This window comes from Gorilla gorilla, chromosome 14 (assembly GCF_029281585.2).
Source record: "Gorilla gorilla gorilla isolate KB3781 chromosome 14, NHGRI_mGorGor1-v2.1_pri, whole genome shotgun sequence".
NCBI lineage: Eukaryota > Metazoa > Chordata > Mammalia > Primates > Hominidae > Gorilla > Gorilla gorilla.
The window spans coordinates 32324377-32340433 of NC_073238.2; the positions used below are offsets into that span (position 1 = coordinate 32324377).

At 38.4% G+C, this 16057-nt stretch overlaps 1 protein-coding gene across 1 annotated transcript in view; it reads left to right on the top strand.

Annotated features, from left to right (window-relative positions):
* The first annotated feature begins 11457 nt into the window (after window positions 1–11457).
* Window positions 11458–16057, top strand: part of LOC129527231 (POTE ankyrin domain family member B-like) — a 30991-nt gene continuing 26391 nt past the window's right edge. The window contains 1 exon segment of the mRNA XM_063697153.1: window positions 11458–12039. Coding sequence (XP_063553223.1) covers window positions 11630–12039 — 410 coding nt within the window. The 5' untranslated portion in view covers window positions 11458–11629.

A 16057-nucleotide genomic window follows, 5' to 3' on the forward strand; every position in this document is an offset into this window, starting at 1 on the left:
GGACATGGATGAAGCTAGAAACCATCATTCTCAGCAAACTAACAGAGGAACAGAAAACCAAACACCACATGTTCTCACTCTTAAGTGGGAGTTGAACAATGACAACACAGGGACACAGGGAGGGGAACATCCCACACGGGGGCCTGTCACAGGGTGGGGGGCTAGGGGAAGGATAGCATTAGGAGAAATACCTAATGTAGGTGACAGGTTGATGGGTGCAGCAAACCACCATGGCACATATTTACCTATGTAACAAACCTACATATTCTACACATGTATCCCAGAACTTAAAGTATAATTTTTAAAAAAGACTTCACCAATATTATTTATTTTTCCTGTTGCCTCAGGTTCCAACGTGGCTCAACATGGCAGTTGCTGATCCTGACTTTGCTTAAAATTTGGTACTTTATCACAAATTTTAAAATTAATTTTGATTTCTCAAAATATTGATTAAAATGTTTATCTCTACTATTGAGTTTTTGGGCACGCCTTTAAATTTTGCATGCAAGATAAGCACCTTACTCAGTTGTAGGATGTTGGTAGTGATAAGGACATTAGCAAAGGAAATATTGAAAAACTCATGAATACTGTTGCATAATTCTTCTTAGAGAAAATAGTTTCTTGGTATAGGATAGAACAATTGCTAAAGGGCAGGTGACCTCCTACATAGCATGAAAAGATGTGTCATGATCTTGGTATTTGTAATTTGTTCCCTTTCACTCTGCTCAACTAAAACAAGGATGAAAAACATTTTTCCATTAAAGATTATTAATTTTAAAAATTGAGTCAGAAAAAATAAATGCAAATTAATTTTATTTTATTTTAAAATTATTTTAATCTTTTGCTTTAAAGAAAACACTGAGTTTATGGGTCACTTTACAAGTGAAATAAGAACACAGATTTGGGGGTAATAAACATAATTTAGCACCAAATATATTTGTTCTAATTTATTTCACAGTTCAAAAACAAAGTGTAAGAGTAGAAAAAGGAAAGAAAGAAGAAAGAGAGAGAGAAGTACAGAAAAAGTTACAATAATCAAAATAAAAATCAAGAGAAAAGGGAAAAGAAAGACTAACAGAGACATAAATGGAAAGATAGTCGTATGACTTAAAAAAAAATGGTGAAGAGACAGAGAGATACTAGTCCACCAGGAGAGCAAGACCACCCAGAGGCAAAACTCCTTATCCAAGGAATTCAGAAGTAATTAGACATCCCTATTATGTAAATCTGGCATCTGGTATGAGATTTCTTTTCCAAAAATTTCTGAGTAACCAGAATTTCTATGCATCTCTGGAATGCATGTATTCTAAACTCATTGTGCAACCCTTGCTGACATCAAGGCACCAAAATGTCTATAAATGTAATTGTTTACCATGACCTATGTGGCTAATATGGTAAAAATTACCCTTAAGCTCCCACTTTAAGGTCCATAAATACCCTAAGGAAAAATCTACTGCAGTGGCGTACTCATTCCTCTCTTGCTGAGGAGCCCTGCTGCACTCCTCTGCAGCGTTCTTTCCATCTAATACAGCTTTCCTTTCCAAATCTATACAGTTGTTGGTAAATTTTTCTTACTACCCACAAGCCAACCACACTCCACTGCCTGGGCTGTGACAGCTCGCGTGGCAGTCCATATAAATGCACAGTCTACAAATCCATATAACCACAAAAAGAAAACAATGATAAAGAGAGCTGCACAAAGGAAAATAGAGAAAGGAAGCAAAATGAATGAGGTTAGATACATTCTTAGGTGGAATAATAACCCCATCTTGGAGTAGGTTAGTCTTGCCACCAAAACTTTTAAAAACATGATTTTTTTCATAATTGTGCATATAATCCGGGATCTTACTCACCTCTTAATGTTCACTCTAATACATAAGATAAAATTAATCTGAAGATCTTTAGTCCTCAAAATGGAGACTTTTTAATCCTTCTAGGAAAGTTTTATCACCTTGGATAGATTTTTTTCCTCTAGATAATCTTGAATTAATTTTACAGTGAAAAGTATTACTGGTATTTTATTAAATTGTATTCAATTTATGCATTGGCATGTATATATTCAATAATATTACTTTTAACCAACAAAAGAGTTTGTCTCTGAATTTATTCATTTTTTTCTCAAAAAATATTACCACTTTTTATATGAACAGATACTTCCCAAAAGAAAACATGTATACGGCCAATAAGCATATGAAAAAAAAAATGCTCAGCTTGACTATTCATTAGAGAAATGCAAATCAAAATCACAATGAGATACCATCTCACACCAGTCAGAAGGACTGTTATTAAAAAGTCAAAAAATGGCTGGGCACGGTGGCTCACACCTTAAATCCCAGCACTTTGGGAGGCCAAGGTGGGCAGATCATGAGGTCAGGAGATTGAGACCATTCTGGCTAACACGGTGAAACCCCGTCTCTAATAAAAAATACAAAAAAAAAAAATTAGCTGGGCGTGGTGGCGGGCGCCTGTAGTCCCAGCTACTTAGGAGGCTGAGGCAGGAGAATGGCCTGAACTCGGGAGGTGGAGCTTGCAGTGAGCCGAGATCGCACCACTGCACTCAGCCTGGGCGACAGCGAGACTCCGTCTCAAAAAAAAAAAAAAGAAAAGTCAAAAAATAAAAATTCAAAGAGAATTTTTTTACTTTTATGGCATGACTTCTAATATTTTTATATCCTTAACACTTTATACAAAAAAATCAAAGGAAGAAGAAGAACATTTAAGTTTACTTTGTTTCATTTTTCAGAGTTAATAGTTGTTTCACATTGTCACCAAGATTTGATTTTTAAATGTTGATCTTGTATCCTGCAACCCTTGATAAATTTCCTTGTAAATTATAGTTCTTTAAAGACACCATAGTATGCTTTACACACATATTTCTTCTATGAATAAATAGATTTTTATTTTTTTCTCCCCAATATTAATACCTTTAAAAAAAAACTTTATTTCAGTGGTTAGCACATGTTGAATAGAAGTGGTGAGAGCATGAATACTTGCATTCTTCCTAATCTTAAAGGGGCATGCATTCAAGATTTTATCATATGTTATAATGGTTGCTATAGGTTTTTCATAATTGCCCTTTATTGGACTGGAGAGGTTCCCTTTCATTTCCAATGTACTTAGAATTTTTTACAGACATGAATGGATGTTAAAACAAATGATTTTCTGCCTCTATTGGCGTTCACCACCACACCCAGCTAATTTATTTTATTTTATTTTATTTTATTTTATTTTTATTTTTAGTAGAGTTGGGTTTCGCCGTGTTAGCCAGGATGGGCTCGATCTCCTGACCTCCTGATCCGCCTGCCTCAGCCTCCCAAATTGCTGGGATTACAGGCACTAGCCACTGCGCCCGGCTGAGGACATGTCTTTAAAAAGGTAGCATAACTCCTATTTCTAGCCGCTCTTGCAACTAAAGGTGGCTGTGTACAGAATAACTCTATTCCTCTATATCCTGTTTGGACAAACCATCTTTCCATTGATTTAAGCACACTTTCAGAATAAAACGTAATTTCTTATCTCAGGAATTCCAAAGTCTAATGGAAGAGGCAAGCTTATATTCAATAATTTAGCAAAGCAGATTGTGCTTGGCAATAATGAAGTAATTCAATATATAAAACATAAGAAAAGAAGGAAATATCTGTTTCATAGTTGTAATTAATTAGAACTTTACTATGCAGAATGGGTAGAGAGGCATTCCTCAAAAGATTAAGAGAGGTATAAAGTAAATGTAAATGTCAACTATAGGGGTTTCCTTAGGCAGAGAATCATGCTTTAGGGTAAATGAAGGTGACACTGGTATTCAGGTTCCTTTGGAGAAGGCAACAATAAAAGTAGAGTTATCATTTATGAGATCCAAGAAGCCCAAGAAAAGATAATAAGAGCCCAAGCCACAGCAGACTCAGACTTTTTTTCCTAAATAAAAAGGAACGAATACCTAAATATGACAAAAGTCAAGGTATCTTTTAAGAAAGTTACGCTTCCTTTGAAGCACAACAGAAATCAAAGATAGTCACCCTACAGCACTCCTTGCCTCTCTTCCAAGGATACAGCTATGTATTGTTTTTTAAAAAAGGTAAAGGGAATATATCACTTGACCATGTCTCTTTCCAAGGTGAATTTCTCCAAAAGCACAACTTTGGGGCACTTGTATGAGATATAGTTTAAACCCCACTGAATTTAATTTCCCACCCTCCCAGACACTTACCTTTATTATTTTCTCATATTTGTTTGCTTTTGTTTCCTTAATATAGTCCAGGAAATGTATTTGTGGGCCGTCCTACAGGAGAAGTTATAATGAATGGAAAAATGTGAAGAACCTTCTATTCTCCCAAGAGTATATGGCAAAGAGGGTTTAATTGGACCCAAAATATCAGTGTGGAAGGGTCACATAACTGATACTATAAAGTAACACATTGTCTTACAGAATTTTCATTCTTAGGCTGAAATATTACCTTCTTCATCAAACTTACCTGACCGCATGTTTGATGTTGTTTGAGTAAAATATAATACTCTTTTATTTCCCAAATGCACACAGACACACACACACACACACACACATATTATGTTTTGGGAAATATATGTGTTATAGTATCTATATTTATTCACTTCTTAAATTTGTACTTAATTAAAATGACAAAATGAATTTGCTGAAAGGAGTTGGTAAAATGATCAGCTGTATTCAGTCACATAACTATTGTTTAGTCTTAGTAATGAAAATAGGAAAAAAAAAAAAAAAAAAAAAACCAGCCAGGTGCAGTGGCTCACGCCTGTAATCCCAGCACTCTGGGAGGCCAAGGTGGGTGGATCACCTGAGGTCGGGAGTTCGAGACCAGCCTAGCCTGGCCAGCATGGTGAAACCTCATCTCTACCAAAAATACAAAAATTAGCTGGGCGTGGTGGCACGCACCTGTAACCTCAGCTACTTGAGAAGCTGAGGTAAGAGAATCGCTTGAACCTGGGAGGCGGTGCTTGCAGTAAGCCGAGATTGCGCTACTGCACTCCAGCCTGGGTGACAGAGTGAGACTCCACCTCAGTCAAAAAAAAAAATGAAAATAGAAAAAACCAACAGACACTAAAAGCTAAGAAAATAGTGTGTTCATTTTGGAATCTAATTCAAAATTCATTATAATGAATTTTAACGGGCCACCAAAGGCATGTGTTGAAGTTCACTGAATATTATTCAATGTTTGAGAATTACAGGCAGCACACATATTTCATTTGTAGCAATGTCTGATTTGTTTTGCATCTATATATTTGCATTTATTTAAAACAAAAAACGTCAAAATATATTTCATCTGTTATTTGGAAAAAACATTGAGTAACTAATTGTCCAAATATAGCTCTCTATTTTCTAATTTTTAATTAACAATGCTTCTTATTTAAAAAAATAACTTATTTCAAAATAACTGACATTTAATGCTTTTACATTTTTTAAAGTGTTCATGCACATCTATTTAATTTCTAGATATCGTGAGGGAATCGTCACTGTATCTGGAAGCCAGATGCCAAAGATGTTCAGTTATTATCAATGTATCAGTGCATAAAGGATTGAAAATGATTCTTCATGCCATAATTTATCTGAATATTCATTCCTTTAGAACACTGTTTTCCACCAATAGTAACAAGACTTGGAACAAAATAAAATAGCAATATCATGTGCATTTTCTATTTCTGCACTTTTCCACTTCTGGAAATAGTCATAGAATCATTTTGTGACTGATTAATATCATCCATGATCCTAAGTCACTAAGAATAAGTGTTAGATTCTTTGGGTTAAATTGCCATAAGGACTGAATTTATTTTTTTAACCAATTCCCTAAAGAATCAACTGATTTTTAGTTTTACAGCATATGTATGACCTCTCCATCCATTTTGCCTTAATTCTAGCTCTTTTTATCCTTCAGTGGTGAGAATGAGAAAACCTGGATGCATGAGGCTATGGTTGATTTGAAAAGTACTTTTTAAACATTTGGAAGTTTTTCAAAACCAAAAGCGTATTTGCCAAGTGATCTTTTCCACCTACAGTTTAAATCCATGTGCAACCTAAGAGAAATTTAGACCATATGCTAGTTCAGATTGACTTACATTAAAATCATGAAAATTTTATTTAATAGCTCTTTGACACACAGGGGGTGTTTAAATTAAGCTTCTCTAAATTTTACATTTTTCAAAATACACTCTGTTTTCTATCTACCCTCAACTACTCCTCACTACTCTCCAGGAAAATATCAGATTTAATTCAGGAGATGTAAGTTGGATGTTTTCAGTCCATCAACAATAATTAAGTAATTTAAAAAGCATTCTTTCTTTTCACTTCTTCTCTAGTTTTTGTTTGTTTGTTTAGTTATCTCTGTGCAAGTTCAGAACAGTTTTATTTATATTAGGATCAATAATCTGAGGAATGAAATAAATTGTTGCATTTGTTGCAATAAATGAGTTTATGCTCCCTTTACAGAACATTAAGGACATGAACTTTTAAGAAAGTTTTAATGTTTCACTATAAATGATACTTGAGCCTTCTATTAGAATAGATAAGGTAAACTTATGTAAAGAAAAAATAAAAATCTTCTCCTTCTCATCTGCGTTTGCAATCCCACATGCACTGAAGTAATCAATGTTAATGGTTTTCTGTCCATTCGGCCACACCTCTAATGGATGGAATTTATGTAGTGTAATTCTTTGTCAGGTACAACTACACATGAGTAAAACTAGGTGTGATTTAGAACTCAAGATTAGGATTTTTAACTAGTAGTGAAATGGGAAGGGAAAAGCAAAAGTAAAATATACATCAACTAATGGCAGAATGGTGTATAGAAGGGAGTCATCTGTATATATGACATCTGATGGCCCCGCCACTCAGCTAACCCATCCACACATGAAATAATAAGTAGGCAAGTGCATTGAAAATTGTAAGTGTGACAGAAAGGTCACCACGTGATTGCTACTATTATATCGTTTTATTATTTTGTTCTCCCAACAATGTGTAGCTCAAATTTATACTACAGGCTGTTCATATCCCTTAACAAAATATCCATTAATTTATGAATTTGATAAAATTCTAACTTACTGCAGTGCCCTACAAATAATAGTTTGGCCCATCTGTGGTGATGACTGTTCTGGAAGATCTTTCTGATGTTGAATAACTAATATTGTGTTTCAATGTTACTATTAGGTTGGTGCAAAAATAATTGCGATTTTTGCCATTAATCACAACTACATTTGCGTGAACCTAATAGTAATTTAACATTCTGTATCTAACATTTGTGGACACTGATCGAATATGCAGTATTCTGGGGAGAAGTTGGTGGAAGAGATGTGTGTTGTTTTGTGAAAGATAGTATTCTGAGGGAAGGCAGAAAAGGGATATACATATAAGAAAATAGTGGATCTTGATCAGATGCACACTTGTTCCTATTTACAAGAAGTCTACTCTGTGTTACTGAACAAATCAACTTACATGAAGTCAACTAATTCCAAAGAATTTACCGTCTAGAGAAATTCACATTTGTAATAATAAATAGTTTTCTTAATGACAGAAATTTTATAATATGTCTTTTTTACTTTATAGCTATAACCGTAGAGTTATAAAATCTAAATACAGACAAGCCTACCCAGTGTTTGATTATATTCAATGATGTTTAAAAGTAATGGCCTCTCTTTTGTTCTTACTGGGAAAATTATCATTAGCATAGTGCTTCATGCAGGCTCTTATTACTTCTATCTCCCATTGTTATGATTGGCAAAGCACAAAGCCATGCTCAAATTGGAATGCTTGGGCACATTGCAGTATTTATCACAGGGTGGACTGGATACTGAGTTTCTTAATTTATAAATATTTCTTTCCAATGCAAAATTCATGAAGGCTTAATGTTGGGAAATGTCTGAATGGCTATAAATTCCCTTCCTAATTCCCTCCCCTCAATGCATACCCATTTTTTTTGGCTCATTCTTAGAACTGTAGCTGTTCTTGAATCTTTGATGGGTTGAAGCTAATCCACATTCGGATTTTACAATGTCATATAATTGCCAAAATTCTACCCTTCAAAACACTTCTTTCTTTCTTTTTTTTCTCTTACATTTCCTCAAAGAAAATTAGTGAAAAAACAATTTTTTATTTGGTCTGAAACTTTATGGTGGAAATCTGAGGACAGGAAGAAATTTAGGGACTTGTTCATGCACTATTGATTTGGCGAATGCCTGGAATATATTTTTTTCTCTCTGCACAATGCAAAGTAGTTGCACTCACAAAGTATCAATTAGAAAAAGAAATTCTTTCCACATTTCATCAGAGTTTTAAGTGGTTACACTACAATAATCCCCAGCTATTTGGGAAATGGTAAAAAAAAAAAAAAAAAACTTTGAAGATCAAGCCATCATTATTATTTTCACTAAAACCTAAAAATTCAGCCACAATATGTCAAACCAGTTGGGACAGGACTTCCTTCCACTAATTTAGTTTTTACTGCTGGATACCTGATGGGCTACTTACTATATCAGGTGTCTCATAGGGCAAATTGTACCTGGAGATAAAAAAAAGAAGAAAAAAACAGGCTCCACCCCCTAGCAGCAGAATACAGCAGAACATTTAGGTACCCACAGAACATAAACCAAAATGGACTGTATCCTGGATTTTAACAAACATTAAGAATTTTTTAAAAACTGAAAGCCTGTAGAATGTATCCTCCAGCCAAAATGGCATCAAATTAAAAATAAAAAAGTAAAATAACAGCAGAATCTTAAATACTTGAAAAATAAACAGCATACTTTTTTAGTTCTTTTTTTTACATTTTTATTTATTTTAAGTTCTGGGGTAGGTGTGAAGGATGTGCAGGTTTGTTACATAGGTAAATTTGTGCCATGGTGGTTTTCCCTACCTATCAACCCATCACCTCGGTTTAAGCCCAGCATGCATTAGAGATTTTTCCCAATGCTCTCCCTCTCCCTCCCCCATCCATAGGCCCCAGTGTGTGTTGCTTACTTCCGTGTGTCCATGTGTTCTCATTGTTCAGCTCCTACTTATAAGTGAGGACATTAGATGTTTGGCTTTCTGTTTCTGCATCAGTTTCCTGAGGATAATGGCTTCCTATTCCATCCATGTCCCTGCAATGGACATGATCTCCTTCATTTTTATGGCTGCATAGTATTCCATGTTGTATGGGTACTGCATTTTCTTCATCCAGTCTATTACCGATGGGCATTTAGGTTGATTCCATGTCTTTGCTATTGTGAATAGTGCTAAACAGCAGGCACACTTCTAAGGGGAACATCTCAAGGGAAACAATTAAATATATTAAACTGAATAAAAATAAAAATACAACATATCAAACTTGATTTAACACAGTTGACGTCAGTGCTGAGAGGAAAACGTATTTCACTAAATATATATAATAGAAAAGTAGAAATCTCTCAAATAAAAATTCAAGCTATCACATCAAGAAAGTAGAAAATAGTAGCAAAATAAAATCAAAACAAATATAAGAAAGAATATAATAAGGATAAGAGCAGAAATAAATGAAACAGCCAAAAGAAAACAACAAAGAAAAGCAAAGAAATAAAGCTGGTTCTTTGAAAATATCTATAAAATTGACAAACCTTAACTAATAATGATAAAGAAAAAAGGGATGTCATAAATTACCAATTTCATGAATGAAATGGGCTAACATTAGCAGTAGAACTCAGCAGTGTACACGAAGAATTACACAGCATGTCCCAGTGACGTTTACTCCAGTGACTGCACACCTAGACATTCATCCCACTGAAATAAAAACTTTTTTTCTGCACTTGTAATTGGCTTCCCCTCTGCTTTTGTTGGCAAGAGCAGGTCGGTGTCCCAGGCTTAGAATCCATTTTTCTCTCTCTCCGTCTGTCTCTCTGTCTCCGTCTCTGTCTTTGTCTCTGTCTCTCTCTCTCTCTCTCTCTCTCTCTCTCTCTTTTTGACAGAGTCTTGCTTTGTCGCCCAGGTTGCAGTGATGCGATCTCGGCTCACTGCAAGCTCCACCTCCCGGGTTCACGCCATTCTCCTGCCTCCCGAGCAGCTGGGACTACAGGCGCCCACCACCATGCCCGCTAGTATTTTGTATTTTTAGTAGAGATGAGGTTTCACCGTGTTAGCCAGGATGGCCTTTATCTCCTGATCTTATGATCCGCCCGCCTCAGCCTCCCAAAGTGCTGGGATTACAGGCGTGAGCCACAGTGCCTGGCCAGAATGCATTTTTCCTCCCACACCAAAGCACCTGCAGTATGGGTGAAGCAGCCTGGAACCTGGCTGCATAAGCCTGCACAGCAGGAGGGTCCCAGCAGGAGGGTCGAGGTGCCACTGCCTGGGTCCAGCTCACAGGCTGCCAGGGAGGCTCCGATCTGGCTCCCTGGTGCTGGCAGTGTCCTGTTCCCAGGATCTGCACGTGGGGGTGCCTTCCTGCATCTCCCCATCAGTGGTAGGTGCTCCTCCCAGCCCCGTCTTGCAGGCCTGGAGACAGCGGCCTGCACCTCAACCCTACTGCATGCCAGTGAAGCGAAGCACCCCGGGCCAGAAGCCCCACAGCTGTTGGCCCTGGTTTGGACACCAGGCAGGGGGCACCACAGCAGGAGCTAGCAGCCCAGCCCTGATTCTGTGGCCCCGAGTGCCCCGTTCCTGATGGCCCTGTGTTCTGGGTGCGGACCCCCAGGAGGAGCAGGTGTGGAAGGCGCCTCAGGCAGGCCCTGGGCTCCGTGGGCGTCTTGTGCTCGGAGATTTTGAGGCCATTTGCATCCAGCTCCGCCAACCAGAGCTCTAAGCTGCAGCGGCGGCCACCCGCAACAGCGCCACCACTAGTGTCTTGGGGGCTTTCTTCAGAGGAGGCTGTCAGCATCCTCGAGTTCCAGGCGCTCTAGCCCCAGTCCTGCTTCAAGAGGCTTTTTCCCACCACAGGCTTCTCCTCAGTGGCCAGAAAGCTGGGCCAACTCCCATGAACTTTGCCAGTAACGCAAGGCTGTCACTGACATTTGTGGCGCCAAGACTTGCGCACGCGGATTGCACACATCGGTCACTTCCTGCACCACGTGCAATGACACGCGCACGCCTCACGAGCACGCCGCATAACGTCTGAGGCGCGCGCCCCCCGCACGCGCGCCCCGCACGCGCGCCCCCCGCACGCGCGCCCCGCACGCGCGCCCCGCACGCGCGCCCCGCACGCGCATAACGGCTTGGCTTACCTGTAACGGGTACGCTTCGCTTCGCGTTCCTCGCTTGGCCTTGCGTTCCTAGCTTGGCTTGGCTGTTAGTCGCTTTGCCTGGTGTTTCTTGCTTGGATTGGCGTTTCCTCCCTCGCATTCCTTTGCTGGGCTTGACCTTTTCTCTGCTGGGTTTGGCATTCCCTTGACTGGGCTGGGTGTTTCCTTGGGAGGGGGGGGCTTGGCCTTTCCTGGGGTGGGCGTGGGGTCCCCCTGGTGGGCGTGGGCTTTCCCCGGGTGGGTGTGGGTTTTCCCTGGGTGGGGTGGGCTGGGCTCCCTTGCTGGGGTTGGCAAGTTTTGGCTGGGATTGACCTTTCTCTTCAAACAGATTGGAAACCCGGGGTTTCCTGCTAGTTGGTGAAACTGGTTGGTAGACGCGATCTGTTCGCTACTACCGGCCTCCCCTGGCTGTTAAAAGCAGATGGTGGCTGAGGTTTGTTCAATGCCCACTGCCTCTGCTGTGAAGAAGCCATTTGATCTCAGGAGCAAGATGGGCAAGTGGTGCCACCACCGCTTCCCCTGCTGCAGGGGGAGCGGCAAGAGCAACATGGGCACTTCTGGAGACCACGACGACTCCTTTATGAAGATGCTCAGGAGCAAGATGGGCAAGTGGTGCTGTCACTGCTTCCCCTGCTGCAGGGGGAGCGGCAAGAGCAACGTGGGCACTTGGGGAGACTACGACAACAGCGCCTTCATGGAGCCAAGGTACCACGTCCGTCGAGAAGATCTGGACAAGCTCCACAGAGCTGCCTGGTGGGGTAAAGTCCCCAGAAAGGATCTCATCGTCATGCTCAGGGACACTGACATGAACAAGAGGGACAAGCAAAAGAGGTAACCGGGCCTGGGATGGGAGGAGGCGGGACATGGGGGGATGATGGGGACATACCCTCCTGGCGCAGGGAGGGAGGAGCCAGGCTTTCTCTTCCTCCGCAGGCCCCACACCACCCTGGGTGTGGAAACCTCAGAGAGGTCAGGGCCCAGGTCCCTTTATAAACAGCAACACAAAAACAAAACTTTAGCTGATTTCCAATCCAATTATAATTTCCCTTATAGAACACTAATAGACTGTTTTAAAGTGATTTAACTTAACTCGCAAAATTAAGTCGATGCAGCAGATTATAATGTACACATTTTAAAACAATGTTCTATACATTATAGAAAGGTGTATATTGAGAACTAAGTCCCATAATATATCAACTTCTGGGCTAAATATTTTTCAAATAAAATCCAATATGGATTTTATATCGATGTACCCTATGTAAATACGTTCTTTACTGAGTAACCTTAAAAGGAAACTGAAATGGGAAGTATGGTTCGTATCTTTGAATAGGAAGGTTTGTTTTTCTTAAGATGTGAGCTTTTTCTGTGTTTATCACTTTTACATAAGCCAAATAAAAATAGCAAAGTCTTAGTGTCTTTAAATTGCACATGATGTATTTTATCATTGTGATAAATTGATTTTTTGTAACAGAATGGAAAAAGACTTGCTTTTCCAGATATCAAAATGTGCGTGTGTTATTTCCACAAATTGTTTACTAACAGCTGAGAAGACATAAATGAACAGAACAGAATAGGAAATCCAGAAATACCCAAATATATGTAAGAATTTAGCACTTGATAATGGTGATGTTTCATATTGGTAAAACAAGGTGAATTATTCATAAATTAAATGCATGCTGTTTGGAGAAAACTACCTAGATTTTTATGTCACAAAAATAAGTTCCTGGAGTATAGATTAAAAATTTTAAAGATACAAAAGGAGAAAAGTACCAGAAGAAAACACAAATGCTTATTTATATGTGCAAATATTTATTTTTCTGAGACAGACTCTCACTCCATAGCCCAGGCTGGAGTGCAGTGGTGCAATATCAGCTCACTACAACCTCTGGTTCCTGGTTCAAGTAATTCTCTGCCTCAGCCTACCAAGTAGCTGGGATTACAGGCACCCACCACCATGCCTGGCTAATTTTTTGTGTTCTTAATCAAGACGGGATTTCACCATCTTTGCCAGGCTGGTCTTGAACTCCTGTCCTTGTGATCCACTCACCTCAGCCTCCCAAAGTGCTGAGATTACAGTCATGAGCCACTGAAACCGGCATATATATGCAGATATAATAAAATAAGCTCAATTTAAAATTGGGCAAGGTACTTTTTTGCATGTCTACCAGTGACCTGTGCACATAGGAAAACATAGCATTCCTGCTAAGAGAAGGAATTTAAGTTAGAAGAGGAATGAAAGACTATTTTCTGTTTAAGTTAGAAGAGGAATGAAAGGCCCAGCCATGGTGGCTCATGCCTGTAATCCCAGCACTTTGGGAGGCCAAGACAGGTGGATCATGAGGTCAGGAGTTTGATACTAGCCTGGCCAGCATGGTGAAACCCGTTTCTACTAAAAATACAAAGAATTAGCTGGGCATGGTGGCATGCACCTGTAATCCTAGCTACTCAGGAGGCTGAGGCAGGAGAATTGCTTGAACCAGGGAGACGGAGGTTACAGTGAGCTGAGATTGCACCACTACACTCCAGCCTGCGTGATGGAGTGAGACTCCATCTCAAAAAAAATAAATAAATAAAAATAAATAAATAAATATAAAGGAATGAAATACTGTTTTCTGTCCACAAAGTTTGTGAGGGTGAAGAACAGTGGTACTTATATACTTGCTGAAAGTTTAAGTTGCTGCGACTTTTCAAATAGACACTTTGATGGTAAGAACCACATTTTTAAAATGTGTATGCCTTTTACCCATCTATTCCATTATACTGAAATATCTATATGAAACAGACACAGCTGTTTTTCTTAGTATTGCTTAAAATAGCCATGTATTGAGAAGAACTCATAAAGATTTTATGAACAAATTTCAGTGCATCCATAGGATGGAATAATACGTAACCATTGAAGGTGTCAGTAGATACAGAGATATGTCGGCATGCAAAGATGTACTTTGCTATATCAAGTGAGAAAAAATCAGTTTGTTATACATATACACAAACAGAATCTGCTCTTGTGTTAGCTGGAAATATGTGGAAAATATAATCAAACTTATTTCTGGGGATTTGTAAGTGAAGTTTTTCCCTTTCTCTTATCTGTGATTTCTGCAATGAACATCTGAAAAGTTTTAGTTAAGTTTCATTAGTAATGAAATAATCCTTGGGAAGAGAAGGAATATGCTACTTGCATAGATACAAATAATTTCTCACATTCTATTATTTATTTTTATACCTGTGGATGGCTATCTTCTGTGAACTTTTACCCTCTTCAGAAGTAGAGGGCTTCTGTTTACCTCTTCTGGTAGATTTTATTGTATATACATTTTATTATATATAGATTAACGTGTAAATAGTATGGATTAATTATTTTAGTTTATTTATATATTTATGAAAACTAAAATAGCAAATATAAATGATCGTTACTATCGCAAATGTATTGCTCTACTCAACAGGAGTTTTCTTTTAAAAATATTGAACTTCCAACCCATGTTTATCCATTCTTTCAATCCGTTTAGTCATCAAACATAAGCCAGACACCTATTATATGGCAGGCATATTCTGCTATCTCTCAGGATCCTTCCACCTTTGAAAACTTCATGTTTACCTGCTGCGCCTGAGCAAGCTGAGAGAATCAAAATTGGGGCATTAGGACTTAATCTCAATTGAAGCTTTTCCTCCCTCCTTTCAAACAAAAGCACTTCTGAAGGTGGAAAATAGTAAAAGATAACCCTTAACTGCCCTTTTGAAAATTTATAAGACTTGGGTAAAGACTGTTTTAGCTGTTTTAAGAACTTAAATGTGGTACATAAACAGCATGGAATACTATGTAGCCATAAAAGAAAGAACAAGAGCCTGTCCTTTGCAGGGACATGGATGGTGTTGAAGGCCATTATCCTTAGCAAACTAACATAGGAAGAGAAAACCAAATACTGCATGGTCTCACTTATAGGTGGGAGCTAAATGAGGAGAACACACAGACACCTAGAGGGAAGCAACACACACTGGGGCCTATCAGAGGGTGGAGGGTGGGAGGAAGGAAAGAAGCAGGAAATAGAACTAACGGGTACTAGGCTTAACACCTCGGTAATGAAATAATCTGTACAACCAACCCCCTTGGCACACGTTTACCTATGTTAACCAACCTGCACATCCTGCACCTGTATCCCCGAATGTAAAAGTTGAAAAAAGCTCCACAAATAGTTTCATAAATCCATTTTAAAAAGAGAAAATTTATAACAGTCTTAAATCCTAATATGAATGATTGGAAATATCTGATGTACGTACATTGTATAAATCTAAGTATTGAAAAAAATGAGCCCATGCTATTCATTTGAATTTCAAGTTTTCTTTCGCTTAAAGTTTTTGAAAACCAAAGTAAGAAATAGATTATTTTAGAAAATTGTTTTTGTTTTCACCTCAGCCCTCTTATTCCATAGTTCTTTTAAGAACTAAAATTTATCTAAATGCTAGTCATCTGACTGGAACTGCTCCAGACCTGTTATATTATAACATATTCTACTTAATGTAAGGCACCAGGGATTGTATGATGCCCCATTATGTTATGTCTCACTAAGAAAATTATTTAAATGCTGCCAATTATAATTATAGTAAATCATGAATTATAAGTGGTATTTCAGGGTAAGAAATGTTAAAACGTGCAGACAATGATCATCTTAGACTCAGTAAAATACAGTACAACGCTACCTGTAATCTTTAAAATGTACCTGAAAGTGTAGGTATAATTGTATCGTTTCACTTAATTCAAATGTTGTCTTTAGTGGTATTAGTAAAAATTATAATATCTTACAATTTTTGAGCTGTTATTTGTGTTAGGAACTATTCTATATTTTGTGTAGAGTCT